The sequence below is a fragment of the Eurytemora carolleeae genome, unplaced genomic scaffold (assembly GCF_000591075.1).
Source record: "Eurytemora carolleeae unplaced genomic scaffold, Eaff_2.0 scaffold717, whole genome shotgun sequence".
NCBI classification, from domain to species: Eukaryota; Metazoa; Arthropoda; class Copepoda; order Calanoida; family Temoridae; genus Eurytemora; species Eurytemora carolleeae.
In genome coordinates this window covers 1-17,751 of record NW_019396864.1, presented here as the reverse complement: position 1 = coordinate 17,751, position 17,751 = coordinate 1, and the positions used below count along the sequence as shown (strand labels likewise).

The 17,751-nt window shown below is 35.2% G+C and overlaps 1 protein-coding gene across 1 annotated transcript; it reads right to left on the bottom strand.

Annotated features, from left to right (window-relative positions):
- Positions 1-285: 285 nt before the first annotated feature.
- Positions 286-17,538, bottom strand: LOC111709514 (ankyrin-3). Its single transcript, XM_023483198.1, has 20 exons — positions 17,431-17,538; positions 16,765-16,890; positions 16,427-16,510; positions 16,296-16,368; positions 15,250-15,366; positions 13,739-13,934; positions 12,974-13,054; positions 12,585-12,697; positions 10,707-10,798; positions 9,433-9,553; positions 8,925-9,008; positions 8,482-8,592; positions 7,824-7,888; positions 7,579-7,661; positions 6,884-6,947; positions 6,581-6,730; positions 6,235-6,304; positions 5,642-5,715; positions 5,464-5,518; positions 286-1,012 (listed from the first exon to the last, which is right to left on the bottom strand). The coding sequence occupies exons 1-20, from the start codon at positions 17,481-17,483 to the stop codon at positions 869-871; spliced, it is 1,956 nt and encodes a 651-aa protein (XP_023338966.1). The 5' UTR covers positions 17,484-17,538; the 3' UTR covers positions 286-868.
- Positions 17,539-17,751: the final 213 nt, after the last annotated feature.

Sequence of the window (17,751 nt, the reverse complement as noted above, 5' to 3'; positions counted from 1 at the left end):
CAAGCAAGAAATTACTTTTCCGCGATTTACGATAAAACATAGATTGCGCATTTTATCAATTCCATTTTTAATTCAAGGATTTCTTTTCCATAGTTTCAGCATCTTGAAGTGTTGAAGCATAAGCATACCAAGATTACAAAATGTCCAGTCTTTTCAATATTAATGCAATAAGTACGCTAAACGTTAACATAATAACATAAATTTAATATTTAATATTAAAATGAAGACATTCCGAAAAATTTTAGCTAGATTATTTTGTTGGTAATCTATTTTAGGACTATTAACTAATAATAATAAGTTTTTATTCTGAACCTGTTCAAAGTAACTTTTAATAAGTTATGCCTAACACAAGTTAAGCGTAGTTAACACATAAGAACTAGATGCAGATGCAGGGGCGTATACAGGGCTTAAACTTCTGAGAGGGGAGAAGTGGCTCGTTGGAGGGGCTATCCCATCATCCATAATTGTCCCATTACCTCCTTCTATAATGCCCCATGCTAGAAGAAAGGGGGTTGAAAAATAATAACGGGTTTGAAGACCAAAAAATGATAGATTTACATAGCTGCAGCTTACTTTTCTTCTGCTCATCAGATTTGATTAGAAAATCAGACTTTTTTCTTCAATAAAAAAACTAAATAATATGCTATAGTTAAACTAAAAATAATTTTATTAGGTCAGGAAACATATACTCGGTTGAGCCCATGCATGCATATCTAAATTTCTAAAATAACCGGATCAACGTCAGAGTAATACCGTTCCAGAAGTAATCCTATCTATACCTCTAATACCCGCATTTCTGACTGAATTAGAAAATTGCATTATTGATAAATTAAATGCCTCTAAAAATCTACAGACGTATATTTAATATTTATGGTTCGAAGTTGAGAAGGTACTCCCTTAGGACTGGCGGCAGAGGAAGCTTAGAAACGTTGACTGCTGGCCGCTGACCCAACATATTGTAAATTTCGACGCGGCACATCTGCTTCAATGTTCGGGGCGCACTGAAAACAAAAAGTTAACTAGCACAATAAAAAAATGCTTCAATCATTAAAAAAATCAATCAATAAACGAACATTTAATCTAGTTCATTAATGCATTGGTTCATGCAATTGATTCATTGATTTATTGATGCATTCATGTATTAATTGTTAATAATAATAATTAATTTAGGCCTTAATTCAATCAACTAACCTATCAAACAATCAATCAACCAAGCAATAAATAAATTTTCCAAGTAATCAATAAATCACGCAAGTAATCAATAAATCAACAAAGTAATTCATAAATCAGCCAAGTAATTAAGAAATCAACCAAGTTATTAAGAAATCAACCAATTATCAATAAATCAACCAATTATTTATAAATCAACCAGGTAATCAATAAATCAATCATGCATAAATAAATTTTCCAAGTAATCAATTTAAACCAAGCAAGTAATCAATAAATTAACCAAGTAATCATTAAAACAACCAAGTTATCAAAAAATCAAAAAACTAATAAATCAATCGACCAATAATCAATAAATCAACAAAATTATATATAAATCAACCAAGTTACCAATAAATTAACGAAAGATCAATAAAGCAAGTACAATAAATCAACTACCCAATTCACGAATCAACAAAGTAATCAAAAAATTAACCAATTAATCAATAAATCAACCAATAAATAAACCAACCGATAATCAATAAACCGACCAAATAATAATTGCCAAGTCGACCAAGTTATCATTTAATCAGAAATTCCATCATTTTCAATCCTTTAAACTTTAAAGATGCATCAAAGTATCAAAATCAATCTTTATTTTTGTCCAAGAGATTACTACTGATTCCTTGCAGAGTTCTCGCAAACTCGTATAGTAAATCTGCTTTACTTTTCAGGATGGTTAAGCATCCTTGTATCAGCTGTAAAAAAGCTGTCACTGGAAAATCAGTCCAGTGCTGTGTGTGTGACAGATGGAATCATGCATCTTCAGAATGTGACATGCCTGATGATACATTTAAACTGATCCAATCAATAAAGGACAGAACTGGGACTCACTGTTGGATGTGTGATGGCTGCTCCCTCGGATACAAAAAGCTAAGTGATGCTCTTGCTGCCAATGCAAAGGAAATATCTGGTCTCAAAGCATCCGTTGAGACACTCACCACAGGTGTATCAGAGAACAAGAACGCCATTGACCAGACAAACAAACATGTTGACAAAGAGCTCTCTGCCCTCAACGAGAAAGTAGGCAAGGTCAATAAACAGGCATTAGTTCAAGAATCATCTGACTCTGTACTCGATGAATTCGAGGAAAGAGAAGCTAGGAAACATAACATAGTTATCCACAACCTGCCTGAACCCCCTGAATCCATGGTTTCTGGAGTACAACGGAAAAACTATGACTCTGATACGTTAGATAACTTGTTTAAGGATATGAAAGTGAAGCTGAGTGTAAAAACAAATGTTAAGTTCTCAGCTAGAGTTGGAGCAAAAAATCCCACGAAACCTCGACCTCTGCTTGTTGGGTTCCACAAAGAAGAGAAAAACGAGATCTTTGCTGCTGCAAATAATCTTAAACACTCTAAGTTCTTCAATAAGATTAGCATAATACCTGATTTAACACCTTGTCAGCGACAGCGGGAAAAAACTTTAATTGAGAAAGCTGAAAAGTTAAATTCTGAAATGTCTGCTGAACAGTCTTTAAACTGGATTTGGAAGGTAGTAGGAATGAGAGGGAAAAAAAGACTAATCAAAACTCGACTAAGAAGAGTCGAAATCAGCTCCCCCAACATGACCCTGGTTGGAGAACCAGAGAAGAGGACCAGGTCCAGGCTCGACAGCAAGAGGACCAGGGAAGAGGACCCGGAGGAGTTGGAAGAACTAGAAACCTCCCAGAGGAGAAAAAAGAATTAAATATTCTATATCTAAACGCTCAAAGCATTGGCAATAAAGTGCAAGAACTTGAATGTTTAGTGAGTGATAAAAAACCAGATATAATTGCTATTACTGAATCATGGTGCAATGGTAACACTTCCCCAGTATTATTGAACATTTCAGGATATTCACTTGAGATAAGACAAGATAGGACTGATACAAAGGATGGTATCGGAGGTGGAATCCTAGTTTTTGTGAGAAATGGACTTACAATTTTTAATGTTGACGTTAAAAAATTCAATTTTAATCAGTACTGTAAATTTTCTATACTTAGTGATAATGGTGAAGGTAATTTGAATATTACAATTGTTTATAGATCTCCGAACTCATCAGATCTAAATAACAGTGAACTATGCAAGATTCTAAGGGAACATGATAAAAACTGTATTTTTATCGGAGATTTCAACTTTCCTGGCATTAACTGGACTAACCAGAGCTCTGTCAAAAAAAGCCAAGAATTTCTAGACGAAACCATTTTTGCCGGTCTACATCAAATTGTAGATTTCCCCACCCATATTAAGGGGAATATTTTGGATCTTGTTATCACAGATAATCCTGATAACATTGTGAATATCACTGATCTTGGTAGGCTTGGTAAATCTGATCACTCTATGCTATCTATTATATATGATTTTAGACCTAGATTATCAAAGTCTGTTGAGAAAGTTTATGACTGGAAAAATGCGGATTTTCATAGTATTATATATGAAATGTCTTTAATTCCATGGCAAAATATTTCTGAAGGCTTAAATACTGAAGAATCCTGGAAATTTTTTAAAGACAATTTAAATGCTTTAACCGAAAAATATGTGCCAAAAAAACTCCGTCGTCAAAACTATAAACCCATCTGGATGAAACCAAATGTGATGCGTTTAATTAGAAAAAAAAACAAAGACTCTATAACCATTATAAAACCACAAAGGAACACAAATCTTTTCTTGAATATAAAGAAATTGAAAAATCAGTGAAAAATGCAGTGAGAAATGCTAAAAAAAACTTTGAAAAACAGCTTGCAAAGAAATCTCGCCGTCATAACAAATCATTTTATTCTTACGTGCAGAATAAAACCAAAATTAAATCTAATGTTGGTCCACTTCTGAAGCAAGACGGAGAAATAACTAGTGACGACGTTGAAATGACTGAAATTCTTAATACATATTTCAGTAGTGTTTTTTCCCATCCCATCCCAACCCTGTCGAGGCTGCCAAGTGAAGAAACTCTGTCGACTACTTTTTTCGATGAGTCTGATATTATTGAGAAGATTGACAAGATGAAACCTACAACTTCTCCTGGAACTGACGGTATCACTTCTACAATACTCAAGGAATTAAAAAACAGTATTTGTAAACCTTTAGCCATAGTTTTTAACAAATCCTTGAATGAAGGCTATGTCCCTGAGGACTGGAGACTAGCCAATGTGACCCCAATTTTTAAGAAAGGTGTTAAATGTAAACCTGAAAACTATCGTCCGATCTCATTAACTTCCCTTGTCTGTAAAACCATGGAGTCCATCTTACGGGATAAAATTGTCGACCATTTACAGAAAAATAATCTTATTAACCCCAGTCAACATGGTTTTAAGAAGCAGAAGTCCTGCCTTACTAACTTATTGGAGTTTCTGGAGGTCATAACCAGCCTGCATGATGAAGGTCATTCTATGGACATTATATTTTTAGATTTCTCAAAGGCTTTTGACAAAGTGCCTAAAAACAGATTGCTTGAGAAACTTAAAGCCCATAGTATAAAAGGTGATATTTTGAGATGGATCGAAGCTTGGCTTTCAAACAGGGGGCAAAGAGTAGTTTTGAATGGCCAATATTCAGAATGGAAACCTGTCTTAAGTGGTGTTCCCCAGGGATCGGTGCTTGGTCCGATTCTTTTTATCATCTATATTAATGACATTGACTTTCTTTGTGCACATATTTCTGTGTTAAAAAAATTTGCGGATGATACAAAACTTGCCCAAAAAATGTTAAACGAAAGTGACAAAAATATATTACAAAACTGTCTTAATAAACTTTGTGATTGGGCTGAAACTTGGGGTATGTTGTTTAATGTTGATAAATGCAAAGTCATGCACATTGGAAATAGAAACTCCTGCTATACATATACCATGAACAATCAAANTATGCATATTATATTCGTAAACAATGATAGAGTTCCTTGGACTTCATTGACAGGAAATACAGTCGTATCAATCTATACAATATACATATTATATTCGTAAACAATGATAGAGTTCCTTCGACTTCATTGACATGAAATACAGTCGTATCAGCCAATACAATATACATATTATATTCGTAAACAATTATATAGTTCCTTGGATTTCACTGACAGGAAATATAGTTGTATCAATCTATACAATATACATATTATATTCGTAAACAATAATATAGTTCCTTGGACTTCATTGACATGAAATACAGTCGTATCAGCCAATACAATATACATATTATATTCGTAAACAATGATAGAGTTCCTTGGACTTCATTGACAGGAAATACAGTCGTATCAATCTATACAATATACATATTATATTCGTAAACAATGATAGAGTTCCTTGGACTTCATTGACAGGAAATACAGTCGTATCAATCTATACATAATAGATTCGTTAAATCCGTAAGAAGGAAGAGGGAAACCAACTAAGCAACTTTTGAACAAATTTAACATGCAAAAATTTTACCTCTGGAAAAAATGTTTAATTAAAAAAAATGACCTGGTATAAGTCTGATCCGGATCCCACAGCAATTTATCCTTGTTGATCAGAATATGACAATAATGGAACAAAACCTGGAAATAAAATAACTAATTAAATGATATAGTTCATCAATCTAGAAAAAACATTGGAGAATTGTTCAGCTCATTGCGAATTAAGAAATGAAAAGAATTTCATTTGATAAACATATTTGCGCGAAAACATTTAATAACCATATTTGCGGCGAAAACATAAGAAAAAAACATTTTTGCCGCAAAAACATTTTATAAACATATTTGCCGCAAAAACAAAAAAATGTTTGTAAACTTGGAAAGCATTAATAAAATAAAATTACCCATTCCTCCTTATTTACGGGGTTAATTATTTTCTTGAAAAATATATTCCCCCCCCCCCCCAAACATAGTATGGAGTTTTTGCGCAAAGCGGCAAATCCTTTAGGGTTTTATTCGCTTAATGGGGAAAAATTACCTAATTTTCGGAAGACAATTTTAAAAAGGAAAAAAACTCTCCTTTTTATATCCAATTTTTTATTTTTCAAAAATCATTCCCAGCTGGGGGGGGGGGAGGTAAGGGTAATTCTTAAATAAATATACCTGGTGACTAGATTTCATCATAAAAATATCTCCAGCACGGGAGTGATTAGAACTATATCGACGCTTTCCACTGAAATCAAACAATAAATCAATAAATAACCAATCAATCAATCGCGCTTGATCAAAAGGCCATCAGCAGTCAAGCTCAAATTCAAATGGAAAATCTATAAGTGGTTAATTTCTTAAATAAAAATTGCCTTTAAAAACGGAATAGTTAGGCTAAGGATCTGAGAAATTAAAACAATTAGACAACATCGCATATCTTTAAAAATCTTTTGTGAATGATAAATTGATATTTTTTAAAATTTAGACATGGTTTTTTTAGTTTTATGTTATAAATTCTGACCTTCCGCCGTTAACGGTCATATTAGGGTTAGCTCCGTACTGTAGAAGGGTCAAGGTCAAAGAGTACACGTAGTTGAGGTCGGAAGGTGACCTCGCGTTCTGAACCATGTCCATTAGAGAGAGAAGAATGTGATGGGATCTTGAAGAATATCTGGAAGAAAATACAATATTCAATAAAAATGAGTTTTTGTATTTTTCATGAACTCGAACTTCAAATTAATAACTCAAGTTATTCTTTGTTGTTTTTCAAAACTTTTTTTTCGATATTGATTTATTTTGGTTTGTTCTTTCAATTTTTCTTCACCTGACATTTGGATCTAGACCATGCTGTAGAAGAAGGGTCAGAAGATTCCGAATAAACTCAAATGCTGAAAAACAAGATGGAGGAATTAAAAACGAAGATGGAGGAATTATAAACCTAGAAGAAGGAATTCTGAAGAATATGGGCCGGGATCACAAAAAACCCATTTGTAACATTCAGTGTTAGAAATGGGCCAAGTGTTAGTTTTGGAACTAATATCCCCTGAATTATAAAACAAGATGGAGGAATTATAAACCAAAATGGAGGAATTATAAACCTAGACGAAGGAATTCTGAAGGATATGGACCGGGATCCCAGTCTTTCAATTTTGCCCATTTGTAACATTCAGTGTTAGAAATGGGCCAAGTGTTAGTTTTGCAACTAATGTCCCCTGAATTATAAAACCAGATGGAGGAATTATAAACCACAGCAATGGAGGAATTATAAACTAATATGGAGGAATTTTAAACCAAGATGAAGGAATTTTAAACCAAGATGGAGGAATTTTAAACCAAGATGGAGGAATTATACACTAATATGGAGGAATTTTAAACCAAGATGGAGGAATTATAAACTAATATGGAGGAATTTTAAACCAAGATGGAGGAATTATAAACCAAGATGGAGGAATTTAAAACCAAAATGGAGGAATTATAAACCAAGATGGCTGAAAGTGAGAATCCCCGAGACAAACAAACCTTCTTTTTTCTCCTCCTGTCGAGCTAAAGATATGTTTTCGGTTCCAGTAAACACCAGAACATGGAGGGGGGTCAGGTTTGATCTGAAATATTGATAAGTCAATATATATAAAGTAGTAATCTCTGTTTGTCTGTTCGCCAAGAAATTTTGGTGGATCGTGCGCACCAAGTCAGGATATCTCCAGATAGGTGGCTTCCGAATTTATTTACAAGTTGAAAAAATAAATGTTTTGCGTTTTTTTTACCTGGAAGAACAGTTAGGGTTAGCTCCATACTTGCACAATATACGGACACAATTGAGGTAACAAACCTGAAAATTTCTTTGTCAGTGTATGATAAGATAAAAATGAGTATAGAGTGGAAAATAATTCAATCCACGCTTTAATAAACGTTTTACTTTTTCGATGTTTTCAGTTTTTCAAAACTCTAAAATTCCCATAAAAGTTGTGAAAATAATGGGGCCCATTTAAGTAGCTGAATATTGATGTTTGAGTGATTGTTCCTTTTCAATACTTGAAAGAAATTTATTTAAAAATCTTATTTAAATAATCAATTGAGCAAGCAATTGTGTCCGAAATAATTAAGCATTCTAGTTCTTTTTAAATAATATGCCCTAAACAAACTTATCAGTATTTTGGTCCTTGGACTCATCGTAGATCGTAAAACTAATATATTCGCGTGTTATCTGTTAGCATTGATTGATTTCCGAAGTTTTTGAAAATTGCCTTTTTTCTCAGCAATATTTTTTATTTTGACCGTCCAAAAACTTTCTTAGGGTCAAGTGATTGTGACCTAACTTTTTTAACCAGATCGGTTTAGCTGTTTTCGACATAAATTGGATAAAAACAAATAACAAACCATCAAACAAGCAAAATATGTTTAAAGATTGAACTCTGGACTTGCCTTCATAAGATGAGAGAAATGATGTAGAGGATCCTTGTTGATTAAGGGGACTAGACAAACCATTAGAGGAACACTGCCATCCCGACCTTCAATATTTGGATCTCCACCCTCCTAAATATCAAAGTTAAGTCCCAACTTTCAATTTTCGGATCTCCGCCCTCCTAAATATCATAGTCAAATCCCGACCATCAATATTTGGATCTCCGCCCTCCTAAATATCGCAGTTAAATCTCGATCTTCCATATTTAGATCTCCGCCCTCCTGAATATCAAAGTTAAATCCCAACTTTCAATTTTCGGATCTCCGCCCTTCTAAATATAAAAGTTAAATCCTGATCTTCAATATTTGGATCTCCTCCCTCCAAAATATCAAAGTTAAATCTCGACCTTCAATATTTGGATCTCCGGAGGTAGGTAAGGTGGGGAAAAGATTAATTGTCCTACCTGCAACAGCATGTTGAGAAGATCATATCTAAACTCCCAGTCTGTTACATGGCGAAGCACACAAGCTAATGCACTATTTCGAGCCTAAACAAATCGTTTATGATCAATAAAATAAATTGTATTTCTTCATTTTATCTCCAGAAATTCCACAACCCAAACTTTACCAATATTTTATACGTCTAATTTCCTAGCTTCAGCCGATTAACTAATGAATTTGCATTCAACCAACCAACCAACCAACCAACCAACCAACCAACCAACCAACCAACCAACCAACCAATCAACCAACCAACCAACCGACCGACCGACCAACCAACCAACCAACCAACCAACCAACCAACCAACCAACCAACCAACCAACCAACCAACCAACCAACCAATCAACCAACCAACCAACCAACCATCCAAACAAAAATTAATAAAAAGTCAGGACATCGCCTAAATAGTTAAATATATACACTGTACAAGCCTAGTGTACATACTTATATACTGAATGCCCTATCTGTACCTGATTAATACTTGGCCTGGCTCCGTTCTGAATGAGGTATCTAGTGAGTGTGAGCATATCCCACTTATTCCATGGAGCTGGATCATCATTGTATCCACATCTCCTCTCCTCTAGAGCATACCTGGAATACAAACTAGTTAGAGCGTGAAGTTGGGGAGTACTGTATTATAAGGACGTGAAGTGGGGGAGTACTTTATTATAAGGACGTGAAGTGGGGGAGTACCTGACTATAAGGGCATGAAGTCGGGGAGTACCTGAATATTAGGACGTGAAGTGAATCATTTGATTATAAGGACGTGCAGTGGGGGAGTACTTGATAATGACGTGAAGTTGGAGAGTACTTGAATATAAGAGCATGAAGTGGGAGAGTATCTGACTATAAGGGCGTGGGAGTGCCCGACTTTAAGGGCGTGGGGTGGGGGAGTGCCCGACTTTAAGGGCGTGAAGTTTGGAAGTACCTGACTTTAAGGGCGTGAAGTGGGGGAGTACTTGACTATAAGGGCGAGAAGTGGGGGAGTACCTAACTATAAGGGCGTGGGATGGGGGAGTACCTGACTATTAGGACGTGAAGTGGGGGAGTATTTGATTATAAGGACGTGCAGTGGGGGAGTACTTGATTATAAGAACGTGAAGTGGTGGAGTACTTGATTAAAAGAACGTGAAGTGGGGGAATTCTTGATTATAATGACGTGAAGTGGGGGAGTACTTAACTAACAAACGTGAAGTAGGAAGAGTACCTGACTATAAGGACGTGAAGTTGGGAAGTTCTTGAATAATAGGACGTGAAGTGGGAGAGTACCTGACTAAAAGGGCGTGGGGTGGGGGAGTGCCCGCCGACTTTAAGGGCCTGAAGGGGGGAGAGTACCTGACTTTAAGGGCCTGAAGGGGGGGAGAGTACCTGAATTTAAGGGCCTGAAGTGGGGGGAGTACCTGACTATAAGGGCCTGATGTGGGGAGAGTACCTGACTATAAGGGCCTGAAGTGTGGGGAGTACCTGACTATAAGGGCGTGGGGTGGGGGTAGTGCCCGACTTTATGGATGTGAAGTAGGGAAGTACCTCACTATAAGGGCGTGAATTGGGGGAGTATCTGACTATTAGGGCGTAAAGTGGTGGAGTACCTGACTATAAGGGCCTGAAGTGGTGGAGTACCTGACTATAAGGGCCTGAAGTGGGGGAGTACCTAACTATAAGGGCGTGTGGTGGGGGAGTGCCCGACTTTAAGGGTGTGAAGTGGGAGAGTACCTGACTATAAGGGCGTGAAGTGGAGGAGTACCTGACTATTAGGGCGTGAAGGGGAGTGTTTCCTAGAGAATCTGGTTCATTTATGTGTTCCTTCAACCCGTGCTCAAGAAGAAGTTTTAAGGTCTAAAATATTAAATTTGTATTTAAAAAAGGAATTACACAATTAGGACACACAGGGTTATCTAAATAAAAGAATCAATTACATGATGATTTTTGATGATCTGGGGGGAAAGTCGGACCTTAAAGACAATATTAATATTTTTAAGCGGCCTTATATAAATTAATGACCTAGACTTCAGGGCCGCACTCATAAGCATCCTTAGAAAGTTCGCAGATAATACAAAGCTTGGCCAGATTGAGAGAATAACTTCTGACAACGATAGAAAAATACTCCAAGATTGTTTGAACAACCTATGCAACTGGGCTGATACATTGGGGGATGGAATTTAATGTTAAAACATATAAAATAGTGCATGTTGGTCGCACCAACCCCAACGTTGAGTATTTTATGAATGGTGAAAAGCTGACTGAAACCTCTTTAGAACGAGATATCGGTGTTCTCATAGATAAATCCTTGAAGCCCAGAAACCAGTGCATCACAGAAGCCAGAGTAGCTAATGCAGTTTTAGGTAAAATATGTCAAGCTTTCCACTTTAGAGATAGAAATATATTTCTGAAACTCTACGTACAATATGTCAGGGTACACCTGGAGTTCTGTACTCCAGCATGGTCTCCATGAACATCAGGAGATGTTGAATTGCTAGAGCAGGTTCAGAAAAGAGCAGTACTGTAATACATCAGGTTAAAAGGAAATACCTATGAAAAACAGCTGAAAGAACTAGACCTTACAACTCTCAAAGATAGAAGACTGAGAACTGATTTAATCCAAAGCTTTAAGATACTGAAGGGCTTTGACAAGGTGAACAGTAACACTTGGTTCTCTTTTGTGTGGTCCACTCAATCTAGAGTGACAAGACACACCTCAAACCCTTTGAATCTCCAGCTGAAACAGACCAGAACAGAAATAAAATAAACTTTTTTAGTGTAAGGATCCCAGAGAAATGGAACTTTCTTCCTTCTGAGGTTAGAGAATCAAAAACTATTATGGTTTAAGGGGACTGCTTCCTGAGCTTATTTGACCCATAAGTACGACCTAAAGCAGTCACAGGTTCTCACAACACTCCTACCATGGTCCTACCTGGACTTCTTGGAGTTCACCACCAAGTATACCCAAATCTATATATAAATTTGGCTTGTCTGTCTGTCTGTCTGTTTGTTTGTCTGTTTGTATCCAATAAACGTCAAAAAGGCTGAACCGATCGGGCCCAAATTTTTTGTGGGACATCTAGGGACCCCAGGGAAGGTTTATGAATGATTGAAATTTTAAATATTTTTCTCCATCAAAATTCGATCGTCATTAAATTTTTTAAAATTTTGAAAATCCGCGAAATTTTTTGTGAAAATCCGCGAATTATTTTTGTTTTGTTTTACGATGTACACAAAGAGAACATGCTCACAATTAATTTAGAAGATGGGCGCGAAGCGCCCTCTAAGGCTAGAAAGAAGGGCGCGAAGCGCCTTGAATTTCTAGTTGAGTAAAAATGAGTTCGCTTTCGGAGTGAAACTTGAATTGCACAAAAGCCTAAAACCTGGACTGCTTCTCTAATTTTAATGAAAAAATCATTGACGACTCCCCTTTTATATTATAACTTTTTTCAGGCTTTAATTGCTTTTTAAACGATTAAAGAGACATGACTTTCTATGGAAAAGTTTAAAGAAAAGAAATTTATAAGTTTGTTTTATAGGTTTAACGTTTCCAAATACACATTTTATCCCAAATCAAATTTCCCCATCACCCCCCCCCCTCCAAAAAAAAACTTCATAGCCCCCCTTCCCCCTTTTGATTTACCTGAAGCGTATCAACAGCTGATTTCTTCCCTTGAAGAAGAAGAACATGAAGCGCTGTCATCAGCTGGGTGCTAGTCCGCACAGTCGTCTCAGCGCCACATTGAATTAGCAATTCTAAAAGTAAGCAATCTTCAAAAAATATTGTTGTAAATATCATTGAAAACACTAAATTCGTTTACAAATTAAAAAAGTTCATTTAACTAACCTGTATTTATTAAAATAATTTTATTCTAGCTTTTAAAGGGAGTGCTCGCAAAATAATTAAAAACATATTAATAAAGAAAAAAAATATTTAGAAGTCAAATACTTTCTGTGAAAGTTAATTTTCCAAACCTTTTTCAGAATCCGAATCTAAAGATACAAATTTATTTTAAATCCATGAACACTGACCTAAAAATTTGATATCATGTAGTGTAGATTGATGGATAGGGTAGTACTCGTCGTAACACTGGTTTATTTCATCACTTCGCTCTGGCAAAATTAACAAGTAAAAATCTTCACAAAAATACCAGACTGGAGATTAAAACGCCAGGGCACAAAACATATTACTCTCCGGAAAATTTAAACAGTGTTCAAACTTAACTTAGCATTGTCGTGGGACGCTGATTTTGACCTCGGAAATGAATTCCACGTTCCAATTTACCTGTTGTTTGAAATATCGCATGCTACTTTTGTTATGAACTTTGCTCAACTTATTAAAAAATAAACTTGAATTTTTTCGTAAATGTGAAGAAAAAACAAATTTTTCAATTAAAAGCGCACGCGCGCACTTTTGCTTAGATCTTTAAAAAATTGCATTTTGCAGTTACAATACATATTGGTGAGTTCCCATGCAAAAAATCAGCGTCCCACGACAATGCTAAGTTATGTTTACGTTTTGTGTGTTATTTCTCTTTTCTGATGTGAAATGTTTAAACATTATCAATTTAAAAATGTTGTTACAAGTAGTTTAAAAATTAATTCATTATGTAAAAAAATACAAGCAAACAAAGCAAGCATATCTTAAAATTTCTGGGGGCAAAAAATTATCTTCCAAAGGGGGGGTAGAAATAAAAATGATTTTTCGAGAAAATAAAAACATAAATATAAATATAAATATAAAAATTCAATACGCAAAAAATGTTTTTAAAATGTTTTTTTCTTTGTTTTTTGTTCCTGAAACAAGATATTTAACACAATTCCAAGCTCCGCGCTCACAGGCAATATGGAGTAGGGGTCGCTTCTGCTGCCAGGGAAGCCAATGATCTTCTCCCTGCTGGGCCAACAGTTCAAGGATATCCACCTGATCTCCGTCAATAGCGTAGTATATAGCACACTGAAGCTTGTCAGAACTCCTAAAAACAAGTTTTAACTAATCAATTATTTAACCATCCATAAAAAAGTAATCAATCAAACAAGCGATCAATCAATCAATTAATCATTTACCCAATCCATGAGTCAGTACAAACAAGATCAAATTATTTAATCAATCAACCATTTCACCATCAGTGAGTCGGACAGTAAATCAATCCATCAATAAAGCAAGCAATGAATGAATTCAAAAAACCAATCAATAAAACAGTCGGTCAGTCAGTCAGTCAGTCAGTCAGTCAGTTTCGGTTACAAAAAGTAATGTATCAAATTCCTTACTATGCGATCAATTTTCAATTCCTTAATTCAGAGGCCTTCTTAAATGACCCTTTTATAATTGCAGGGGTTATATTCCTACAGGTTTTAATTTCAAAACCTACTTAGTGCTCAAAGGAATCAAAGGAAGCAGCTTTACAACTATTCTAAACCCAAAACAAATCAAATCAAATCAACAAGAGAGAATATTATTTGTCTAACACAAAAGACTTAACACGTGAATACAATCTTGATATTACAAAAATTTCTTGGTTTTAAAAATTCGAAATAAATATTTATTTATCTGCGACTCTGACAAAATGAAACGTCTTGCATACATAGTTATTAACAATTGCATTATGAAATGGGGGCTGGGTTATTCATATATTTCATATAAAAATTTCATATTTCCCCCAATTTTGCAAAAATAAACCTGAAATATTTTTCACTAAAATCTTGTCAAATTTTGAAGAGGTTTTTATATAAATAAAAAAAATGTAGTGGATGGGAAAGGAACATAAGGAAATGTTATCTGTATGATATCCTGACCCCCCAGACCGCCCCAAGATGTGGGAAGCACCAACCCAAACCCGTTCAGTCCGGACCTTTAACCCCTCAATTAGGTATTCCCCTGCCAAACCCGTTCAGTCCGGACCTTTAACCCCTCCATTAGGTATTCCCCTGCCAAACCCTGCCAAACCCGTTCAGTCCGGACCTTTAACCCCTCCATTAGGTATTCCCCTGCCAGGAGAATCAAGGAGATACTTCCGGAAAGTTGGCAAACCAATCAAGTCCATTGGGTAGATGGGTTATGTATTCTTAACTATAGTGTTATTTTGATCATCAAAAAAAATATTTACAGCATTTGCCAAAACTATTAAGTATGCTATCGTGAAACTGAAACAATTCAACAAACCCCTGTTAACAAAATATGCATTGTGTTCAGATTTTTTTATGTAAACATAATTGAAAATCAAGTTACTGCATCTTTTCAAAAATGACTTGTAAATGTCTAAATCACAGACGAGCAAGGAAATGGCAGTTTATTTTTTAAATAATCAAGTGGTCATTAGAATATCCAAAAAAATCTTCGACTTTTTCCAGAAAACCAACGGTTTTACCTCAACATCTATCCTAGCTCCGTGCTTGAGTAAGAGTTCTACTGCATCTTCAAATCCCTTTACAATATATCCAATTATTTATTTACAGGGATATTTATATAATCATTTCCCTTAACGCCCTCTTCAACAAGACAAAAATTTTCAAGTCCCCCGAAAATTCGGGAAAATTATTATAATTTTTTGGGGATAAATACTAAAAATTGGGAAAACTTTCCAGTTAATGTCCAATTTTTTATTTCCATCCAGTCAAGGGGATAGGGAGTAGTTTCTTAAATATTTAATAAATAGCGAGACATGGTTGAACTACGCATACGTCCATCTCTTCTCTTCCTCCCACCATCTCTCCTCTTCCTTCCACCATCTCTTCTCTTCCTCCCACCATCTCTCCTCTCCCTCCCACTCCTGTATGCCGAGTCTATTAGCGCCTGATCCAATCAGGGTTCAGGTATGTGTTTGTTACCACGCATAAGTGGTTCAACCAATTCTCTTTTGCTTTAAACAGCGAGCAAGGAAAAAGGTTAGATTTAAGCAAAGAATTATAATGTAAAGATAGTTATTGCAGAGGTGTACACATTTTCAGTACTGCAGTGTAATGTACCTGGGCGGTAATGTAAACACAAGACGGATGTCACAGCCTGACATGAGATCCATTTTCACATAAAAAATCAATGAAATATTCTGGTCATAAGAAACTATTATATAAATTATCATAGTAATCAAAATTAAATGCTTTTATCCACCTCGGATAATAAAAGAACACGGATGCATCTATTCTTGTTTACAAACACCGCCCAGAGAGAACTGGTTTCAATATGTGCACAAAGAATACGCAAAAGCAATTAACTTTCTTTGCATTATAACCTTGGATATACGTGTGTGCGGTTTAGCTAGTTCTCGCTATTAATTAACTCTGGTCCCCTGTTTCATTATTTATTAAAAAGAAATGGTTTGGTTACCCCTGACAATTTTCAATTTAAAAAACTTACCCTCAGACACGCAATATGAAGAGGCAAAGAGCAGCAACCACGGTTTATATCTATATTTCTTGATATACACCATCTAAACAATCAATCCATCAATTCATCAATCAATCAATGATTATTGATCCCTGTTATACCTGATCATATCAACATTATTGATCCCAACACATTTCTGAAGAAGATGATATCCCTCCTCGTTGTGGATGATAAGAATATTCTCACTTAACAAATAAATTACGTTCAAAACATTTTTATTTTTAAAAACATTTCTTGACTTTCTTTGCATTTACTTTAAAGAATAATCTACCTTTTATAACTAAATAATTTTAAAAAAACATTACATCGGTATTTTGAATCAATCGATTGCTCAATATAAAACAATCAAGGGTTGGAAATTTATGAATTAAAAAAAGAAGTTAAAATTTAACAGTCGCTACACTTCTCGTAAATTTCCATCTCTGTAAAATGTGCACACCTGCGAGGTATTTGACCAAGAAGACCTTCCAATCTCTGAACTGTCACTTTAGGGTTAGCACGCAGTGCATCGAACACTATTCTAATATTCTTCCTTGTTGTATCAGATACACCTCTACTGTGTCCACTGTAAATGTTAAACTGTTCTTAAAATTGTTTAAATTGGGTAAAAAGTTCAGAAATGTATATTTTAAGAGTAACTACCCCCCCCCTGGGAGGGTGGAAATCCTTTTTTCATATTTTTAACCCAAAAATTTGCTTATTTTCCTCTTTGAGTCATTTATTTCCCCAATTCAGTGAATAAAACCCTAAAAAAACCAGATTATTCACTGAAATTTCATGTAAAGCATTACAGAATTTGATAGCTAATTATATTTAAACTTTTACAGAATCGCATTCTTGGCCTGTTTAATTTATTTCCAATCAAATACATTTAAGAACTGACGTTTAAAAATAGGAAGAAAAAGTAGTTGAAGCGAAGAGGGAACCAAAGCTTTTGATCTATTTCACTTTTTTATAACTTTCTCACCATTTCATTTATTTTAACACAAAAAGGTGAAGTGTTCGGCGATAAAAAAAATTCTTCTGAGCATATGACATAACATGAGAGGAAGGGGGAGTTTAAATTAGTTTAAAGAAAATGCAGAGCTCTAAAGTATTTGCCTACCTGGAGAGTAGGGCGTGGCCTGATTGGAAGAAGTGAGAAAGTGCCCCGCCCATACTGGAGGGTTGCACTTATATCCCCTAGATAAAAAATCCGTGAATTTAGATTTAAAAACTATTTAAAAAAAATATTACATTGAAAGCCAAAAAGGGTCTTAAAATGTAATCTTTTAATATTAAATTTCATACTTCAATCAACCTTTCCTTGAAGATAGAATGGCATTAAGAGTGAATATCTTGAATCAACATATACAGTGGTCTACAAATACTTTGGAATACCCCGGTACAACTACAGTACATACAGGGTGGCCAAAACTTTTTTGAA

Excerpts from the sequence above, each read along its gene's own strand:
- LOC111709514 (XM_023483198.1), bottom strand. The coding sequence starts at position 17,483 with ATGGGCGGGGCACTTTCTCACTTCTTCCAATCAGGCCACGCCCTACTC. Across the intron at positions 13,935-15,249 it reads TGGATATTCTAATGACCACT|TTAAAACTTGTTTTTAGGAG; the intron begins TGATTATTTAAA and ends ATAATTGATTAG. Across the intron at positions 7,662-7,823 it reads AACCCTAACTGTTCTTCCAG|ATCAAACCTGACCCCCCTCC; the intron begins GTAAAAAAAACG and ends TCAATATTTCAG.